Consider the following 22,255-nt stretch of genomic DNA (forward strand, 5'->3'; position numbering starts at 1 on the left):
TACTCAAGCACCAAAATATGTTGTTTATCACCATATAACATATTTATTATTATTTATCACATAATATTTAAATTCACGGGGTTTTACAACTTACAACTTTATTTTATTTACCTCCATTATCAGTCTCTAATTAGAGTTCCAATAGCAGATCAAATCTGTCTACTCAAGCACCAAAATATGTTGTTTATCACCATATAACATATTTATTATTATTTATCACATAATATTTAAATTCACGGGGTTTTACAACTTACAACTTTATTTTATTTACCTCCATTATCAGTCTCTAATTAGAGTTCCAATAGCAGATCAAATCTGTCAACAAATAGCTGAGATAGTATCCTGAAATCTGCCAACACGCGTCCAAATAATCAATGGTTAAACTCGATCATGGATAGTCCATTTATGATCATCGTTGGTGCCTTGTAGTCCATCGATTATCCAAATTCCAGTTTCTAAAATTTGCTGATTGTTGACTGTAGTTCATCGATGATTGAAGAGACCATTGATGGTTGACTGCAGTCCAGCGATGGTTCGATTTCTTATTTTTGAAAAATCTGGATTGTTGACTGTAGTCCATCGATGAATTGTTCGACCATCGATGGTGCCTCGAGACTGTCGATGGTTAATAGGCTGAAATCAACTCTTGTGTTAATTTTTGCATTGTTTCTAGTCGCAACTTGTTTGTACATGGTTATTCTTGAAATATGTCATCTCACAAACTAATTAGTACCAAAGGAGAGTTTTTATTAATCAAACAAGAGATATTGTATGAACATCGTTACACCCTGAACATTGTTCTAACATTTGTGAGGTGATTGTAATGGACAATTTTGACAAGTCATAGCTGACCCATAGCTGTTGGTTCTTTAGAGAGATTGTGAGGTGATTGCAATGGACAATGCGAGAAATCATAGCCGACCTAGGGCAAGTCAATGACTCTGACGTACGCACGTCGATCCATTAAGAAAAATGAACTAAGAGGACCTTGTACAATTGTCACCCCTAATCAGGGACTAAATTTTCTGGCATGAAAAATTAATGTAGACAAATTTTCAGAACCACTTAAATCTTTGTGTTTATGGTTTGTATTTTTCTGTGGTGATTTCTAAACTTGCTTCTTTACACTTCTGCATTTAATATTCTTATATGAGTTGCAAGTTATATACTACAATTGCGTTGTGGAAATTGTTTAACTTATTTTAAATAATTGATTGAGAATAATTATATACAAGTAAATGAGAAAATGTTAAATTTTAAAGAAAACCCCCAAAAAAAACAAATAAACAAACAAGCACAAAAAAAAAATCTTTTAGGGTGATTTAATACTATCTGCAATACGAAGGCAATGGGTAATCGAGAGGAGACCTTTGCCTCTACTAAGGTGGCTCCTAGATCTCAACTTTCCGGAAGTTAATTTCAGCGAAGATGGTAACGTACATAAAACACTTCAAAATAGAACGACTCTACCCTAGACAAGTGTTATGCCAACAAGATTGGAAATCTATTTGATCGATCTGTGTTTTCTGAAGTTAAAGAGTGTAAGGTTAGATTGTACGGAACCTTCAGTAGTGAATTGACTTGCCTAACGAAGGAGAGATCGTAATATATAGTCCATTCTCTGAGTTGAAGTGGGATAGGAGTAAGCCATGCATGAACATTCTCTGAGTTGAAGTGGGACAGGAGTAAGCCATGAACATTCTCTTCGGAAAAGAGATGCCTCGCACTGATGGAACCCCTAACTAAAGGTGACTTCAAAGATGCATGTGGGATATATAGAAAAATACCATTGCCCAGGCGGAATATCATAATGTAGTAAAGATGGATATTGCCTCATTAATATATCATCCCTAAACAACTAATAAGCAAGTAAACATCCCATATCTCATATCCCACCAATTTAAAGAAGCAAAAGGCAAGTACGGGGTTTCCTGTCCACTCACCAAGGTGTTTGGATATCGTGACTGAGGTTGGAAGGTGAGGGAAGAGAAAGATGGGTGAGAAAAACAAGTCAGAGGAGGTTGCAAAAGAATCCTATGAAATTGATCTTATCAAGTTGCCTGCGCATGATGAAAGAACCTGAAAACATGAAGAGAAGTAATAGCATAAAAGGAAGAAAAAAAGGGAAGAAAATGAGCAAAAGAAAGAGCATAGCGTCCACCAATCACTCATCAAAGCATTTACTGAACCAGAACATCTTGGAGATGATCTTCGGAACATCGGCTCTAAGACAGCCGAGCAAGTCACGGCTGAGGGGAGTCTAATTAAAACATCCTCTAGAGAGTCCAACTACTGATACCTTCCCTTGCGAAGTGGGAAAAAGACTCGTAGTCTTGTCATATCCTTCCTTTGCTCCCATCTCTCTTTCTGCTCTAGGTTTAACCAGAACAGGATGTTAAATTATGTTCTGTATTAACTTACTTTTGTGGCAGCCACATATTAACCTACTTTTGTGGCAGCTGCATGTATAGCTCGCTTGTCTTGTTGTGCATTGGTCATGGCATGCTACTTTGTTTTTCTTAATCTGATATTATATGTTTGCTTCAGCTATTCAGTTTAGTATTTACTCCCCTGTTTATTCTATCTGCTATGTTAACTTACCGACAGGCCTTCATACTCAACCCCAAAAGTTTTTGCTTAACAAAGAGGGGGAGAAAATATATGCTGATTAGTTTTCAGCATATTTGTGGAATATATGCAATGCTATAATAAAAGAAATTAACAACAATATGACGTCAAGGGCTACAAAAATTAAAAAGACAGTATGATACTGCACTTAAGAGGTCACCTAATTCCTGGCCACATGAACTTCGCAAATAACTATGACTTAGTTTAGGTACGTATACAGAGAGAAGGAAAAATTGATGGATGCTACATTCAATTAACTAAAACTAGGATTGAACCGTCTAAAAACATCTTTATCAAGGTAAAATAAATAGGTGCTACATACAATTAAGTTAGATTAGGACTCTAATAAACAAAGTATTATTCCTTATTAAACTCAACTTCCTGTACAAGCAATTTAGGACCCATTCAAGAGCTATCTTTCTTTGGCTTTCGGCTTAGTTCAGAGTACTGTCCTCCCATTAACTGCAGAATCTCCTCCCACAGCCCAGATGAATCATCCACTGATGCACCTCCACCAATTAAATGAGAGCTACAGGCAGCAACAACCCAATAATCTTGAGCTATTTCTTCTTTAAGTTGATCCAATTGCCACCCTGCATATCCAACAAAAAACCTAAAATCCTCAGCCCTCAGCATCCCTTTCTTCACGAGTTCAGCAGCTTCGTCTAAGCTATTTCTAGAACCAAAACAGATGCCTGGGACTACTTGTTCAAAGCCCGGTAAAGAGGAACTCTCACTGGTTTTTATAAGAAACATGCTTGTGTCAAGAGGGCCACCAAAGTGAAGAGCGCAGTCAGAGAAGGTAGTGGCAAGCTCAGTGTTGGAGGGGTTCATGTGCTTGATCTTCTTGTGGAGAGGACGGTTGATAATGACCCCAAAAGGACCCTCCCTTGGGTCCCGGGTTCCTAATCGAAGGAGAAGCACAACAGTCCTCTCAAAGCTGCGCACACCATCGAGCCTCTCAGTGGCAACCAGGACACATCCAGGTTCAGGGACGGGAATAGGGTGTGCCCACTTTAGACCCAGCTTTTGAGATGGTGGCTTGTGGGAGACTGCTCCATCAGGAGAATCCGCAGAATCTAGCAATTCCTGTGTGAAAATTTGAGACAAGAAAAATATTCATCAAAAGGTCTGTATTGGGGATTTACAACAAGTTAGATTTTGTCATGGTAATTCAGCTGATAGTACTTACACCTTGATGGATAACAGAAATAAAGAAGTTAGTATTGCGTGAAATAAAATTGTAGCAGTTTCTATCTTAATGGTTACATAAAGATGACGAATTTGATGATACGATGAGATGATTGTAATGCCAATACAGAAAAGATATTGTTGGATTTGATGATATGGAAAAAAATGATTATACTGTCATAAACAACACGAGAGAAATGTTAATTGTACTACCTATTTGTTACTACCTTGCACTCGACTGAATAAAAAAACATGGGGGAGCAACTACCTTTTCTTTAAATCAGCAATGAGATATAAAGGAATCCCTTTTTCATGACATAACTGTAGTACAGATAAAACTACTTATTATACAATGATGAATCTATCAGTACAGTTATTGCAAGAAATGAAAGAGAGCAGGAATATGAATGAAAAGTCAGGAGTTTTCCATTCAGGCAGAAGATCTTCAGACCTAGGTTATACATTGAAATTACTACCATGCCTAAGTAGTTTTGTAGCTAATATATAGATGGCTTATGCATCTTTACATTTTTTAGTCAACTCACATGTTTACGAATCACAAGATTTGCCCTGAAATCTCGCCAATCAAGCAATGGATGCTGGGACTTGGGAGTAGAAGCATCAGATTTCAATTCGTCAGATGCTGGATTTACGCTTTCAGGACTGTCTCCTTCAGGAACTGAGGGGTCGTCGTTTCCTGCAATTCAAAACCATTCAGAAAAAGCCAGCACTATGGATTTCCATCTAATACATTGCATGCAAGCAAATTATTGAGAAATAAAAATTATATATATATTCCAAATATTAAAAGCAACGGGACAGAGAAACAAAGCTTTCAATAGCACAATGACCAACACTGAAAGATAAAATTTTCAGATATCTTTAAATAGTTCTCAGTTAAGCTAGTAAAGCAACAAGACGACAACCATGATGTAATAAGCATCAAACACCAAGGATTAATTGTGTATTCGTGATTGAAAGAGACATTTTCTTGTAAACAATTTTTTCCATATCCAAGAGTAGTCGATTATGACTATTAAGTGCTAAAACACCTCGCACAAGCCTATAGCTCTTCATGTGATAAAGCTGCTTTCAGGAAAATCCTACACAGGGTAACTTTCTTTTTTTTTTCTTTTTTGCTGGTGCAAATTTGACAATAGATCTATCCCACAAGTTGTACTAACAAAGAGTTACCTTTATATCGAAAAGAACTGCATAGCAATGCAATTGGCCTACTAACCAATGAGAAAACACACGCATGCACGCGCGTGCACATATAGATACCACATTTATGAGTCATATATCTAGCATCACTCAATATAATATCAGCGCATTGGGAGGTCAAGAAGGTAAATTGTTGAAACAGGAGCAAGCAGAAAAGTTACAAACTGCACGAAAAAAATAATTAAGAAACAGAGTAAAAGGCAGACAGCAGACGCAATGGAGAAAGAACAATAAGGCTTGAGTACAGAGAAGCTAACAGATAAGCGGATAATAACTACCATGTTGACTTTGATTTAAATGTACGTTTAAGAAACTGAGAATATGTTTATGAAACTCACGGAATTAATTAACTTGCAGAGAACATTTGGCTAAGCCTATATGGCAAATAGAAAATAGTTACGGAGTGGCATAATTGTGATGTTTTGAGATGATTAAAAATGAACGTGAAAATAAAACTAGCTTCCCAGGACAAAGAGAAAATACTGATACTTATACAGAGGCACAACATAGTCAAGATAAGAAATTTATGTGTATCACGAAATCATTCACGTCAAATATAATATGACAAAAAATAAAATAACATACCACTACAGCTCATCCAAATGCACGTCCTTCACAAGTTCAGATTTAGGTCCTAACAGAAGTGATACTCAATTTGAGCATAAATTCAAGATGAACCTGGACAGACACACTTTCCATCTGTTAAGCTCATGCCTTATATGCCTAATATCCAGTTTGCATAATCTTGGCTCATTAAGAAGATAACTACAAGAGATTTCAGATAAAGATTGTTTCACATCTTAAACATTTAAGTTCTGTTCTCAAAATTTCGAGAAGTTGGAGGATTCTTAGGCTTGGTACAACCTTGTTGACATGACATAGTTTCTTGAATCGTCTTATAGTTATCTTGTATATCTCACTCTATAAATATCCAGGCCATCGTCTAAAGCAACGTCTCACCAGTGATTCCTTTTGGTTCTTCCTCTATTCCTTCTTTTCATGGATACATTAACTAGGCCTCATACAGAGTTATAACACTACAACACTAACATGATAAAACTAACATAAACATTAGCTTAGTACAACCATGTTGAGGAGGCATAGTTTCTCCACATAAGACAATAGATGAAAAATGTATATGAAAATATAACTAGCTACCCTGGATGAAGTGTTTAATACCAACATCTATACATAGGGACAACGCAGTCACTGTAAGAATTGGATAAGTATCAGAAGATCATCCGTGGCAAACATAAAAAAGAGATGAAAAATTTTATACCAAAGCAAATAATACATGAGTACGTACTTCACAATCCAGAGTTAGGTCCTAACAGAAGTAGGACTCAGTTCAAGTGTAAATTCAAGCTGGATCTGGACAGACAACACATTCCACCTGTTCAGCTCGTTTCTTCTTCGCCTGATATCCATTTTGCACAATCTCAGCTCTATAAGAAGATAACAAGAAGAGATTCCATAGAGATTTTGTTTCATCTTTTAAATGTTTAAGTTCTATTCCCAGAATTTCTAGGAGTTGGAAGATTCCTAGGCTTGGTATAACCACGTTAACATGGCATAGTTTCTTCAATCATCTTATAGGTATCCGGTATAGCTTACTCTATAAATATCTAGATCATCATCTAAAGTAACATCTCCCGATTGGCTCCTTTTGATTCTGCCACTATTTTCTTTCTTATCATAGATACCTTACGTAGGCCTTAGAGGGGATTATAGTAATGATATCTAAACAACTAGCTTCAACGAAACTAGTTTGGTACAACCATGTTGACATGGCATAGTTTCTTCAATCGTCTTATAAGACGATTGATGAAAAATGTACATAAAAAAAACTAATTTTCCTAAATGAAGTGCTAATATCAATATCTATACATTACTGGTATTTGGTGAATATCATGATGTCATCCATGACAAATATAATATGACATTGAAAACATTATAAAATACCACCGTAAATCATCCACATGCACATCCTTGACAAGTCAAGAGATAGGTATTAACAGAAGTACAAGTAGGGCAAATTCCGGTGTAAAAAAGCTATACCTTGACAGAGAACACATTCCACCTGCCCAGTTCATGTCTTCTTTGCCTGATATTCATTTTGCACAATCTCAGATCGGGAAGGAGCTAACTAAAGGAGCTTACATATCGAGCATGTTTAATCTTTTAAATATTTAAGTTGTCCCCAGAAGTTCCAGAAGTTGGAGGACCCTTAGGTTTGTCACAACCATGTTCACATGGCATAGTTTCATCAATCATCATATAGCTATCTTGTATCTCTTACTCTAAAAATATAAATATCCAGGTCATCTAAGGTAACCCCCTCTACTTTCTTTCTTTTCAATTCTCTCTGAAAGTCCAGACTAAAGTCCTAGTGAGAATCATCTACAATGCCCTCCACCGGTCAAGTTATGAGGACTGATTGTCTCTTGACTCTCTTTCGGGTCAGATGATGATTGAGAAAAAGGAAAAGAAGCAGGAAAGACCAGATGATGTCTGAGCAACAAGAAAGTGTAACCTATTTCAGCAGTTGGTGAAAATATAGTCTAAAGCAGAAAAAGGAAGCAGCTCAATGACCAAACATAACTTCAATTTACAAGTTCTATCCTTATGACTGGTGTGTAATTGAACATTTATTCAACACTACCAGAAACTTTGGGCTAGAAGGGCTTTTTTTTCTTTTTGGCGAATGACTTGAAGGATATCTAAGATCATCTTGTGTATGTGCTGCCAAAAGCGAGGCTTAGAAGGAGGGGAGGAATTATTTGAGAGGGTAAGAATTTCATGACTTGTCAAGAGGGCACACATTAAGTTAAACCTACAGATGCATAGCAGTAGCATGTCAATTTTGAGGCAAGAAAACATTAGGCAAAAGTCACTTCTTACTTATGCCATAGAAAGGCAACTGGCTATTAACTAGATCTACTTGACAAGTTAGTACCTCAAGCAACATACTCATGACCTCCAAGCTGCCATTATAAGTTAGAGAACTCAAACAAAAAGGAAGAAGGCAAAAGTGTTCCTGATATAAGCTGTAATGGGACACAAGTCATGTCCCTCGCGTCTCCTTTAAAAGACAAGAACACAGCATGCGCCACCCCAAAAGCCACTTAAGATAATGTGGAATCAGAGACAATGATTTGTGATGAACTTCCACAATGCCCTAAATATATAATCAAAACCATCCTATCCGTAATCAAATTCCAAACATACCAAATGGGCAAACAGTAAAATCTTCACTAGAACCCATCTGAGTGAGATGGCTGAACTCTCCAAATGAACCAATAGAACAATCTTTCACTAAGGGCCCATCTGTTTGCTCGGAAAAAGAGATGAAGTAATTGAAGTAAAAGTAGAGGCTACTTCTGAGCAAAAAAAATAGATGCTACTTTTGCTACTTCTAAGCAAAAACGTATGTTTGTTACTCGGAGAAAGCTACATCTAGTACTTTCTTAAATGTGATGTGACGCCTATATGCCATCACTACTTCTTCAAGGCTCAGAAGTAGATGAAATATGCACTACTATATGAATCAAAGTAGTTTTTTATTACGTGGATAATTCTCACTAAACAAAAACTCAAAAGATCTTCTCTCTCTCTTCCTAATGTTATTTTTAAATGTTATCCAAACAAAAAGTAAATAAAAAGAAAGAAGTGTACATCCACTACTTTTAAAAATATGTGAAACAAGTAAAAAAATACTACTTTCGCTACTTCCTACTTCATAAGTTTTGAAATAACCTCTTTGATCTACTTCTTACTTTTAGTACTTATAGTACTTATAGTCATCCAGACAGGCCCTAGACCAATCTCCAAAGACATCAACAAAACAATCTTCACTGCAGTGACCCCTAAAAATACAAACGAAGAGAATATTCGCCCAAAATCAATCTCCAAACAAACCTAAACCAACAGAAAAGTCTCAACCAAACTTATAGAATAATCTCCACCTGAATCAAGAAAACAATTCTCGCCCAAGCCAATCTCAAAGCTACCAAATGAACCCATAGTATAAGCTTCACCAAACAAACAGAACAATGTCTTGCACACTAATCTCGAAATTGGTCAAACCTAACACCACCCCACCACTCTTCTTAACCAACCAAGAACTTAGCACCTCCATATCATCCTCATAAATCAACACACAATAACAAAAATCAGAAATCCAACGCCAAAGATCAAAAAGTTCAAAATTCCTCACTAATCCCCAATGCCAACACCAATGACGACAAAACAGCACCCATTGTATGAACTCATCAAACAATCAAAGCATGAACCAACTTAAGCCAAAAATCACCCAAACAATTTTCTTCCCAAAAATAAATAAACTAATCTACGCTTCAATTCCACAACATAAACCATATGCAAAGTCCAAGGAAAAAAAAGAATGAAAACTCAGTTCATAAGTTTCTTTGATTTTTCTTTAGAAGAAATTTTCCAAACAAACCCATTCATATTTTTTTTCTAAAAATAGACCCCCTTGAGTTTTTTTTTACAAAAATCGACCTAGTTTGTCTTAATCCGGTTTCTAAATAGTTGAGGTTGCCAACCCCGACTATTTAGTGCATAGAATGTTAGGGTTTAAGGTTATAATTGAGGGTTTACAACCTCCTAAATAGTCGGTGTTGGCAACCCGAATATTTAGGAACCGGATTAAGATAAAATGGGTCTATTTTTGTAAATAAAACTCAATGGGGTCTATTTTTAGAAAAAAAAAATATGAATGGGTTTATTTAGAAAATTTCTTCTTTTTCTTTAATTCAACCAATTCTCAAAGCATTTGTCCATCTTCCAATTCTAAACCTATCAATTATAAGCACGAAGTTCACCGTAAACAAAATGGCAAATTCCCTGGTAATTACACGCAATCACAACAAAAGAACAGAGATCCACTCCATAAATTCAAATTAACATTAAAAACAGAATAATATTAACAAAAGAGGAGGGATTACCGTGATTCTTCTTCTTTCCCGTAGCCTTGACCACAAGGGATCGGTATCCGAACGAGACTCTCCGAACCACAACCTCCGAAACCCTAATTCTCTCATCTTCTAGCGCCCTCACCGACTTCGTCCCGAGAAAGAGGCTTCCGCTCTTGAGATTGAGTGCAAGTACGTCCATATCGAAGGTGGTGAGATCTCGGATCCCGTTCTCTTGATCTCTTATCGGAGCTCCGAACTTGGAGCGGGGCTTCTGATGGAGGAGGAGAGCTGAGGTGGCTTTTTTCCCTCTTTTTTGTGAGAGCGTTGGTAATGATGAGGGCGAAATGAATGAGGAATGAGTCTAGGTGGGTCCCTTAACAGGTGAGGATAAGCGAACTTTTTGAGTTTCGGGGGGTGTTCGGTTTAGGGCTGTCCATCCGGGCCCGGCCCGGCCCGGCCCGGGAAATCGGGCCTGGGCCGGGCAAAACCCAAGCCCGGACCCGGGCCCGGGTGGTCCGGGCCGGGCCCGGGCCTGAACGGGCCGGACACCGGGCCGGCCCGGTTTGATTTTTTTAAGAAACTTTTTTTTTTGTTTTTTTTTATTTTTTAAAAATTTTAACAAAACCATAAATCATAAATTATTTTAACAAAACCATAAATCATAAATTATTATAAAAAATGTCATAAATGTAATTAATAACTTGAAATGAAATGACATAAATTACAAGTACAAAAAATGATAAAAATAACTTCTTTATTAATAATCGGTAAATCCTTTACAAGTATAAATTTATTTCGAAATTCGTCGCATCACAATAGATGAGTACATCCCAACTAGGTTGGCACCTACTCACCCATATCACTATCATTTGCAACTTTTTTCGAAATAATTTAATTCAAATTTAAAGCTAAGAAATAAAAATTACAATTTTATGAATATTATCTAATCATTATATCTATCTGCTAGTCCCAACTCTTCAAATTTATCTTCAATCATAGCAATCCGTTCGATGCCTTGTGTTCGCTTCTCGTATCTCCACCAATCCTGTAAGCACATCACCGCTTGTACAGTATACGGATCTAAGCATGTCCTGTGGTCGTCGATCAAACGTCCTGCTGTGCTGAAAGCGGATTCCGAGGCTACAGTCGAAACCTGCACTGATAGTAAGTCACGAACCATGGTGGAAAGTATAGGATATGAAACTGATCCATATACTTTCCACCATTGCAAAATATCTAAAGCATTTCCTTGACATCTAACTAAAGAAGCAGAAAAATATTCATCTATTTCAGAAACATCTAATCCTGATGAAGTTCCAGATCCACCAGTTAGTTCAGCTACCATTGCATACCTATCAAAACTTACACTTTTACCTCGACCTGTGCTCGAAGCTGAAGGTGCCGAAGCTGAAGACTGTTGTGTAGCTACACCATATCTAGCTGCATACTCATCATATAAGGTTTGAAAATAATTTCTATTAGCTAAATAATGAGTAGTAGCAGTAAGGGTTAGGGGTGAGCACGGTTCGGTTCGGGTCGGTTTTTACCAAAATTTGAACAACCGAACCGAACCACCTACAATTCAAAACCGAACCGAACCATTGCAAATCGGTTCGGTTTGTTCGGTTCGGTTTGTTCGGTTCTAACTTCATCAAGTATAACATCACTTCAATTTATCTTTTATATATTCTTATTACCCTATGCTAGCATGTATTTATTTTTTAACTTTACTTCAATTTATTATTCTTGCTCATGTATGTATTCTGTTTTTAAGTGAAGTAACTTGTCCTTTTGGATTAAATACTAGACTCTGACGTTGTAATTTTTTAGTAACGGACTTGCTTTGTCTTTGGGTAAACGGGTAGGGTTTGAGGCAGGGGAATATATTCGGTTGGTTCGGGTCGGGTCGGTTTGAAAAGACCCGAACCACCTTACCCATAAAACCGCTTTTTTCGGGTCGGTTCGGTCGGTTTTTTCTGTTTGAACCGAACCGTGCTCACCCCTAGTAAGGGTGGATCCATCATCTAAGTCTATAATCTGTCCACCATACAATGATTGTAACAAACTTCGAAGGCCAATTTCCTTCAAGCATGGATCAATAAGAACACCAATACCAAAAATATGAGGAATAGGCCTAAAATACTTATTAAATTTACTCTCCATTTGAAAAATTATATTTCCAAAAATATCATCCATACGATATTTTGTAAATTTTTTTTGAATATTTAAAATTTGTAAAGCAGCTAAAGTAATAGTTGGATAATAACAACCAGATAATAACATAGTAGCATCATAAAAAACTTGTAACATCTCATTTAATTTACATATAACTGTCCATTCATCTTCAGTTATTCCATAAGCACTACCAGAGCTAGAACTAGAAGCATAAAAATTTATAAAATCATTTATAATTTCTTTATATTCTATTGCTACAGATAACATTGCATATGTGGAATTCCACCTATGGTCAACATCTTTTGGAATTAGTCTAGGCTTATAATTTTTTCTTTTACAACATTGTTTCCATCTTTTAATTCTCATTTCAGAAGCATTATGCATATTAGTAACTGTTCTAACTTTTTCTATCATGGGTTTAATTTCAGAAAATGCACTTTGAACAATTAAATTTAAAATATGACAGATACATCTAACATGAAAAAGCTCACCATGACATGGCAATGACAAAGTTATTTTCAGAAAATCAACAGCTACATTATTATTACTTGCATTATCTAGTGAAAGAGTAAATATTCTTTGATCAATTTCTAGTTTCATAAGTTCTTCAACAATTAAATTTGCAACATTAATACCAGTGTGTGACTCTTCAATTGCAATAAAAGAAACAACTCTTTTAAACATTTTCCAACTTTCATCAATCCAGTGTGCTGTTATACATAAATAACCAGTTTGCACTCTAGATGACCAAATATCAGAAGTTAAAGAAAATTTGCAGTTTAAATTTTTAAAATAAGAAATTATTTTTCCCTGTTCCTCAACATAATATTTTAAAATATCACGTTGACAGGTTTGACGAGAAAATTTTGTAAATGCAGGATAAAAACCATCTCTAAACAAATCTTCAAATTCATCATCTTCTACTAATTTAAAAGGAAGGTTTTTAAGAACAATAAACCTGATTACGCATTTCCGGGCTCGGGCAGCGTCATAATTCCAACTGCCGAGGGTACCTGAAGAGGATGATTGGGAAAGCATAGACTGCCGGATATCACCTTGTAGATTTTGGCCTTTGTTGTGTTTTTCAATATGCCGTTTGAGATGGTTGGTGCCGCTCTTATGATGAGCTTTGAATATCTGGCCGCACAACGCACATTTCGCATTCTGAGAGATGATCCTACCGTGTTCATCCTTGGTGACGTCTATCTTCTCAAAAAAATTCCATACATCAGACCTCGGCCTTTTTGGAGCTCTTGGTGCCGTAGATTCGTCGCCACCAGATTCAGGATTAACACCGGTAGGATGAGGAGTTGTTGTAGGAGGACTCATCTCTGGATCGGTAGGAGTTGCATGTTGCTCTTCATAATCAGACCCAGAAGCCATTTGTTGGAAGTATTAGAAAATACAAAAGATTATAGGATAGTATATTAGTATGAGATAGTATAAGATTGTATAAGAGAGTAGTAGAGAGAGAAATAGATGAGTTTTGTTGTGAGAAAATGAATTGAAACCCCCCCTCTATTTATAGAAGCAGCCCCCTAGGTAAATGACCAAAAAACCCTCGAAAAATAGCCGTTTTTTGACCGTTTTAAGGGGCAAAACGGTCAAAAGGCCAAATCTGACCGTTAGGCCAGATTTGGCCCGGGCCGGACCGGGCAACGGTCACGTCTGTGACCGTTTTGGCCGGGCCGGGCCGGCCATTCGAAGCCCAGTGCCCATTTTTGGGCACTGTTCCGGGCCCGGGCCGGGCCCGGACGTGGCTCGCCAACGGCGACCCGGGCCCGGGCCCGGACCCGGGTTTTGCCCGGGTTTCCGGGCCCGGGCCGGGTCCGGGCCCGGGCACGACCGGGCCGGACCCGGGCCGGGCCCGGGCTCCGGGCTTTTTGGACACCCCTAGTTCGGTTCAACAACTAGCAAGAATAGTATTTATGTAGGTTTTTTTATGGATTCTTTTCTAATCAATAAAAAAATTAAGGACAATTTTATGTTGTTATGTAATATTATAGAATCCTATATTTTATCTTTCTATGTTTATTTCATAGCATAAAAATATAGAATCTAATTTTATAGAAACCCTCTAATTCTTATTTTTTAGTTTGGCTTGGGATGAGAATTTTTTGGATTAATGGTGAGAACACTTTAGGTATTCTTACCACTCACTAGTGGATAAAATATTTAAGTAAGAAGTTTGGGTAATCTTATCCATTTACCAAAATTCGAAACCCAAAAAAACACCGTAGCAAAGCCTAGTTCCAAGGTCTTGGACGCTATAAATGTGGATTGAGGGCTCATGGTTGTAGGTCGTAAAAGATGATTTTGAATTTGTATTGATTGAATTGTGTATTACAAAATAGAAATCTCTTTTACACAGAATAAGAGAGAATAGTTGAATTTGTATTGATTGAATTGTGTATTACAAAATAGAAATCTCTTTTACACAGAATAAGAGAGAATAGATCTGATCTCTCTTTTGTTTAACGTTATTACAAAATAGAAATCTCTTTTACACAGAATAAGAGAGAATAGATCTGATCTCTCTTTTGTTTAACGTGGGATCTTTTGGGGTGAAAGGATGTGTTACTCAATGCTTGAGTCGAGTTTGCTTCCCATTGACGACTGAACAAAGTTGTCAAAAAACTTCCTCGTGTGGTAGAAGTTTTGTTTTTTAGAGTTCGAGTACCTGAGCTAGAGTTTGAAGGCCGAATGCACAATTCCCTCATTGCTCCCCTCCTCCTTCTTCTCCTTTTTTGGTAGCTAATTAGTGGCTATTTATAGAGGAGAATGGTGTGTAACCGCCTCCTATGAATGTGGGAAGTGGGCGCAACCGCTTCCACATTTTAAGCATTAGTGGCTGACTTGGTCAAGCAGTGTAGGCAAACTTGATGCTGTAGGAAGACTTGGCAAGCTTGCAGGCGAGCTAGAGCACGTAGGCGGACCTTGTAGGCGGAGTTAAGTGTTTAGGTGAACTTAACTTCGCATGAGCCATTCTGGCGAAGCTTGATCCGTTTAGGCGAACTTAACTCTGCATAAGTCAATCAGGTGAACAAGTGAACTTGGTTTTGTCAACGGAGTCAAGTATTTAGGTGAACTTAAACCTTTGCAGGCGAACTTCAGGCGAAGTTCAGCCTCGCAAGCGAACCTTTGAGCTTCTTTTCTTAGGGATAAAGGCAATTTTATTAGTCTACAAAACCCCCTTCAACGTTTTCAGACCTAAATTGGGTTGTATGGGGTCTGAAATACTTTGAACTTGGGATTTTTACCAAACCCTCAGCTATCAACAGACTTGATGTGTCTTTACCGACTGTCGTTTGAGTTAGACTAGCCATGCTTTTTCCCTTAGCATGGTAAGTTATCGAGGAATTTCTCTAAGACTTTTGCTAAAATTTATCCTCTATTCTTAGCCATTTGAGGCGTCGGATTAAGAATTGGATATTATTACAATGGTTAAGTCGTAATCAAGTTTGGTTGTGTCGTTCAATGTAACATCTTAACCTAGAAATGTGAAAACGAGGCTCATCATATGGTAAGTCTTCTTTTCCAAGGAAGTGTCATTTGCGGGAATGACCGAAGGAGTGTGGTGATATCGTTAGTAAAATAACAAACTCAAATCTAAATAGTGACTCATCGCGTAGTTGGTCACTATTCGGGAATGAGAGGATAGATAGGGGCACATCACCTGGTAGGCCACTATCTTGGATAACGTCACTTGCAGGAATGGTGGTGCAGAAATAATCAAGTCGTTCAGTGACATGGGAGTATAACGACCGTGATTGGAACAGAGGCACATCACATGGTAGACTGCTATTAATGAACAACATCATTTGCAGGAATGATAGTGTGGAAATAATCAAGTCGTTCAATGATATGAGAGTATAACTACTGTGATTAGAATAGAGGCACATCACATGGTAGGCCACTATCAATGAATAATGTTATTTGCAGGAATGATGTGTGGAAATAATCAAGTCGTTCAATGATATGGGAGTATAACGACTATAATTGGAATAGAGGCACATCACATGGTAGGCCACTATCTTTGATCGCTTTAAGGAGATAGAATGTTTGGAAGGAATCAAAAAGTGAATTGACGCATGATAGATCATTATCCTGATCGAATGATAAGTAGGGGCTCGTTGCATGGTAGCCCACTACTTGACAGAGTATTTTTAATGGAGGTTGAAGAATTGACTATCAGAGGTAATTGTTAACATGATAGTATTTTGGACCCGTCATCCTATTGTAGAGGATTGGTGGAAAAATTCGTACACCCATTGTCATGCCCCGGACTCACGGGTCCGTTAGCGTGTGCAAGCCGTCGGACCTACCAAGTGCAACTCGATGTTGACTAATGTCCACTGCCAAAATGGTAGTACTAGTTGTTCTTGGGCCTTGAGCTTCTCTATATAAGCCACTAATATTTCTTCATACTAGTCCATATAGGACTAAAGTTGGGGTATTACAATCACCCCACCTTATAAAGAAGACGTCCTCATCATCACGACATGACAATAGTACATCTCAATATCATTGCCAGGTGATATGGACTCTAGAGGTGGCTCCCACCGCATCCACACGGTGTAGCATTTAGCCCCGTATGGCACTTAGCTCCACACTTCTGGCTGGCAATTGCTCTAATACCATTTTATCACGCCCTAGGCCTACATGCCCGTTGGCACATGCAAGCCGTCGGACCTACCAAGAGCAACTTGATTTTGGCTAAAGTCCACTGTCAAAATACTAGCACTATATTTTCTTGGGTCTTGGGCTTCTCTATTTAAGCCACTAGCATTTCTTCACACAAGTCCATGTGAGACTAAAGTCAGGGTGTCACACTCATTATCCTGTTGGAGAGGATTAATGGGAGAATTTGGAGGAAATCAACTATCAGAGGTAATCATTAATGTAATATTTTTATGAACCTGCCATCCTATTAAAGAGGATTGGTGGGAGAGTTTGGAGGAAATTGACTATCAAAGGTAATCATTAACGTGATAGTTTTGTGGACCCGCCGTCCTATTGAAGAGAATTAGTAGAAGAATTCGTGGACCCAACATCCTGTTGGAGAGGATTGATGGGAAAATTTGGAGAAAATCAACTATCAGAGGTAATCATTAACGTAATAGTTTTGTGGACCCGCCATCCTATTGAAGAGGATTAGTGGAATTTGGAGGAGAGTAAAGGACAAAATTTTCACCTTAGTTAACCTTGTGGGCATAGAATGTTGCATTCTTCAATATTGTTAAGGTCGCATATATTGCCGCATCTGTGGTGTTTGAACCTGCAACGTTATTGAGATTTGGAATGATATCTTTTCCTTCCATGCGAGCATTGTAGGGAAGGGGCCATTATATAAGACGCCTATGGATAATACTTCTTTAGAAACTTACCGTTGATTGACATCATGATCTTGTCACCATTTTGATTGACAAGGCGATATGCTCCATTTGAGTAGGCTGTTTCTACTACAAATGGTTCTTTCCATTTTGGTTCGAACTTGCCTTTCTTTTTGGAGTTCACCATACTTGTTCTTTAAAGACCACATCGGCTTGGTAGGTCTCGTCCTGCATATCTTGGTATAAATCAAGATTGAAGGGTCATGACGCCTGCATCCAATAAAGCTAGGATCTTATCCTTTAGGATGTAACATGCCTTCGTCGGGTGATGAACCATCTTGTGGTACATGTAGTAATTAGGATCATTCATCCTTGAAGCCTCCTCAGGTTGCTTCGATTCTGTGAGGTTGCTTCGATTCTGGGAGCTTGATCTTCTTCATCTTGATCAAGGACTTGAGGATTGAGATAACTTGTTCATCTTTGAAGTCGTACTGCTTTTGGAAATGGTTCTACAGAGTTACCCTTCTGCTTCGATGAGGGTTTGGGCAAAGAAGTGTTTTCCACTGCCAGAGTATCCTTCCCCTTTGAATGGGTTTGAGGGATAAAGTTGCCTTGGTTACCCCCTCTTTGAGATTCACGTGTCTCCTCCATCTATCCTCTTGAGCATGTTTTCTACCTCTTCACCTTGGCGAACAAGCTCCTTCCAAGCCTGGGTCTTTACCACTCCAATCTTGGACAAAATATGGATCGAGAGATTATTGTGGCATATATCGTTCAATGTGTTAGCGACCGATTTCTAAATCTCTTCACGAAGTCATTAAGGGACTCCCCTTTTCTCTGCTTTTCAGCAAGCAGAGTGGACATTGACACCTTCGTATCATCATCAAAAAAGCGGGCCAAGAATAGCTTCTCCAGGTCAGCCCAAGATTTGATGGAATCAGGTTCTAACTTGCGAAACCATTCAAAGGCTACCTCTTTTAGGGTTTCGATGAACAGCTGGGTCAGGATAGGATCGTTCCCGGTAAGAAATCATGTTTGAGCCAGGAAATAGTAGATATGTTGCGAGGGAGAACCCTTACCATCAAACTGAACTAGGTTCATGGGCTTAAACTTTGCTGAGTAGGAGACTGTATCCCATTCAACCGGATATGGCCTGACAACCCCCAGTTCATTCATATTTTTCTAGGGTTTCAAGGCGTTGAATTGGCTTTAGAACTCGTCAAGCCTCTTATCTCGTGGATTGTTGCCAGAATTTGATGTCCCCTTTGAAGACTCGGATGATGAATCAGAGGCTGATCCGGGATTCTCTTCTCCTTTTGTTGTCTGAGGAGGAGTAGGTTCCCTCTCTTTGTTCTTGGTCAAGGATTTTGGGGGAGCCCACGACGTCCTCTTCTTCTTCTTCTTATCCTTGTTCAAAAGCTTTTCTAGCATCTCTTTTATGGCATTGATTGTGCCTTACTGCATGGAGATTGCAGTTTGGTGCTCCTCCAGCTTTTTGGCTATGTCATCAGGAACTTCAGCCATGTGCACCTTTGCGCGCCCACCTTGAAGCGAGCTTGAAACCTGAGACGTAGCTACTACCAAGCAATCATCATTATCATCATCAGAAATGAATGCTAATCGCCTGTAATCTAGTGGTACGACAGTCCCCTTTTTAGTCTAGGTATGCTGGTAAACACCCTTAGGTTCAATGAAGAGGCTTCTCAGTCTCGGCGAAAAGTTAGTGTCAGAAGAGTCTGAATTCTTCGCCTTGGACTACCCCGTCATGTTGATAGCTGCAGCTGGGAGATCCAAGTCATCGAGAGCTTGTTTCCTCATATAGTTACATCTTCGGTGAGGAAGTCTTGTCTCTACTGGTCCTTTAGAGAGTCTCTCGAATACCGATGGTTTTGACCATTCACCACACTGACACGCAGCAAGTACCGCCGTGATCAGCCTCTCACAGTAGCATTGAGGTGTTACCTCATGAATAGTGCATTTGTGTATTAGGTGTTCTTTGAGATCCCCCACGGGTCAATATTTACAACCCCCAACATCAGAAATACCACTTGAGTGATTGTAAGAAGAAAGCCCAAGATGGCACTTGGGAAAATCGTCAAGTGTTGAATTCTGGCAGACTTGCCTTGACACGCGAAGTTGCCTAGTTTGGCAAGGTTCACCTGTTTGGCGAACTTAAGTCTATTTGCGACGAGATATAGTCTGGCGAACTTGGTGAGGTTCAGCCTCCTATTCTTCCAGGCGAGGTTCACCTATTTGGTAGACTTGCATGCGTCCAGTTTTCTCACACTAGAGAAGTGCGCCTATCGGATAAACTTCAATCGATTTACCTTTCTGGCGAAGCTCAGTATGTAGATGGGGTTTGTAGGCATCAAAAATTACCTATGGGTTCCTGCACATAGTTTGAGATGAAGAGAAGATGATAAATATCATATCCAAGTCGAAAAGGATTATCTGACGTTGACAAGAGAATTAAGCGAGCCGACGAAGCGTACGAATCAACGGGACGACAGAATAGCAAAGAAACGATCTAATCGGGAATTACATTTAACTCATGAAAGACGAGGCACCATTCATGTCTCATCTGCTCCACATATGATTCACCCATGGGAGATTGTGGATCTTTTCCCCAGCTTTCTGATGCACTTTGAATCATGTCGGTCCGAAACCGGATCAGAAAGTGATGACAAAAACAGTCAAAAGGGGAAAACGACGTCTCGGCCAAGGCCAAGACACATTTGTTTCTTGGTCAAGGCAGAGACAGTCTCGGCCTGGTCGAGATAGTCTTGGCATGGCCGAGACACATTTATGTCTTGGCCATGGCCTAGACAGTCTCGACCTAGCCAGGACTGTCCCGGTCCCGAAAAGGCTGTCTCAGGCCCGTTTTTGCTTTTTTTTGTCGTTACTTCGATGTTAACTACTCTGATTCTGATCCAAAGCCTCTTTAACTGATTTGGAGTTATCTTTGAACGTGGTTAAGTAGTTACAACTGAGGATAAGATCAAATCATTTATTCTTATCTGAAAACCGAGCTTCTGAAGCCTATAAGTACAGCCCTAGGGCCTTCATTTCACAGATCCGAAATTCTCGAGCTTCGACGAAGCCATGTCGAATGAGGAGCATGAATTTTAGAGAGGAGAAAGAGATCTTGGCAAGCTATTCATCATAAAGAGGAAGAGTTCGAGAGATCTGTATCCGTTCATCTATTTCCTTGAGATCGTACCTAGCTGTGATTCTCGAGAAGAATGATTATCTCGCTTTGTCAAGATAGTTACTTCAGTTTCTTGTCTCCTTTATAAGGCAACAAAATCTATATTAGATCTGATCAGTCAATTGTCCATAGATAAATCCTGGCACAGGCTAAGATCCCACGCAAATAGTGGGTGATAAACGTCCGTTGTGTGTGTTTTAAGAGAGTTGTAATCTTTTGTTTTCATTTTCATTGAGTTCATTGTAACGACTGAAGTTGTAATGAGTCTACTAATGAAAGAACCAACTTTCTACCAAAATACACTGGCGACCACAGTGGGAGCCAACAGCCTTGCTGCCGAGGCTGTCGTACCACAACCGAAGATCAAGATCCCCGTTGATTCAGAAGTCAAGTACGGGTTTCACGAAGTCAAGTTCGAGGAATATTTCTCCTCGTCTTCGTCAAAATCCTCCTCTTCCTGCAAGTGCGGAAAGATCTCATCTTTGAAGGAGGCATATTCACCGTTGAAGGCTACAAATGACTCTGCTCATCACAACTCCTCCCGAATAAAGGAGTTGTTCAATCAAGGTATGCCAACTCTGACGAAGAGGGCTCGTCAGAGGCGACGCCAACGCCAAGCTCATCAAACTGCCAAGGTGTTGGAATAAGTCGATGGAGTTCGCTACTATGCAGACTTGGAATCAAGGAAGCATTAGGTGATCCAGCCGCCTGAACAGCTAGCTACTGCTACTTCCTCCAAACCATCAACGAGAGAATGGGTTCTTATCAAAAGGATTTGTTCAACCTTGAAGGAGAACATCCAAAAGTGAGAGCATGTGCCACACACGGGCGTGCCTTTATGAGAAATCTCAAGGCATGCAGAAGGAAGAGGTGGCCAAAAACCCACCGAAATCCAAACAAGTCTGGGTGCCGAAAGTCAAAACAGTGCCGAAATTAACTCAGAAAAGCCTCTGATCCCATTCATCTTGCTCCCGCACTTCTGGTAAAGCCCTACAGCAGCATGGATCTGGCCAAATTTAAGATTCTGATAAAGGATCGCCTAAGTCCTCTACTCGAAGATTGAGGTAAAGCTCCGGTGAATAAAACCTGAGTAGTTCCTCAGGCTGGGGGTCGTACAAACACTCTCGTCAAGCCAAAGGCCACTTAAAGGTGTCCCGCAGCCTATAAACAAACTGGGGTATCTTATTGTACATGTTCGTATGTCATGCATAAGAGGACTCCTGGCATCGATCGCCTGTGGGTTCGTGTTGAAGCCTAGGAGCCCGTTAAGACCTCACACTCGCAAGGGGGTGGTTCTAAATGTGTGACTCCTGATGTGACCTTGGATCATTCAAAGGAAACAATGAATCATCTCGAGAATGTCAACAAGGCTCTTCATCCCCAAAAGAAAACGTGTCTGTCAAAAGACAACGTTATACTTGGGGTATCAAACAAATAAGCGATGGATTGATCTAATGAGCTGCACCATTAGCCTGGGGGTGTGAACAAATCTCAAAATAAGGATGTCAAAAAAACTAGCTCTCACTGTCCATGTGAGAGCCTTATTAGGGTAGTATTAT

At 39.1% G+C, this 22,255-nt stretch overlaps 1 protein-coding gene across 1 annotated transcript; it reads right to left on the minus strand.

The window, feature by feature from the left end:
- On the minus strand, positions 2,850-10,324 carry LOC109825804 (UPF0301 protein CT0663). The gene is made up of 3 exons (XM_020392699.1): positions 10,011-10,324; positions 4,365-4,516; positions 2,850-3,717 (listed from the first exon to the last, which is right to left on the minus strand). The coding sequence occupies exons 1-3, from the start codon at positions 10,177-10,179 to the stop codon at positions 3,034-3,036; spliced, it is 1,005 nt and encodes a 334-aa protein (XP_020248288.1). The 5' UTR covers positions 10,180-10,324; the 3' UTR covers positions 2,850-3,033.

The sequence above is a fragment of the Asparagus officinalis genome, chromosome 10, assembly GCF_001876935.1.
Source record: "Asparagus officinalis chromosome 10, Aspof.V1, whole genome shotgun sequence".
Classification (NCBI taxonomy): domain Eukaryota; kingdom Viridiplantae; phylum Streptophyta; class Magnoliopsida; order Asparagales; family Asparagaceae; genus Asparagus; species Asparagus officinalis.

Bases quoted from the DNA above. Each gene is read 5' to 3' on its own strand.
- LOC109825804 (XM_020392699.1), bottom strand. From the start codon at position 10,179: ATGGACGTACTTGCACTCAATCTCAAGAGCGGAAGCCTCTTTCTCGGG. The intron at 4,517-10,010 runs GTAATCCCTCCT...TTTGAATTGCAG, and splicing joins GGGAAAGAAGAAGAATCACG to GAAACGACGACCCCTCAGTT. The intron at 3,718-4,364 runs GTGAGTTGACTA...ATTTTCACACAG, and splicing joins ATCTTGTGATTCGTAAACAT to GAATTGCTAGATTCTGCGGA.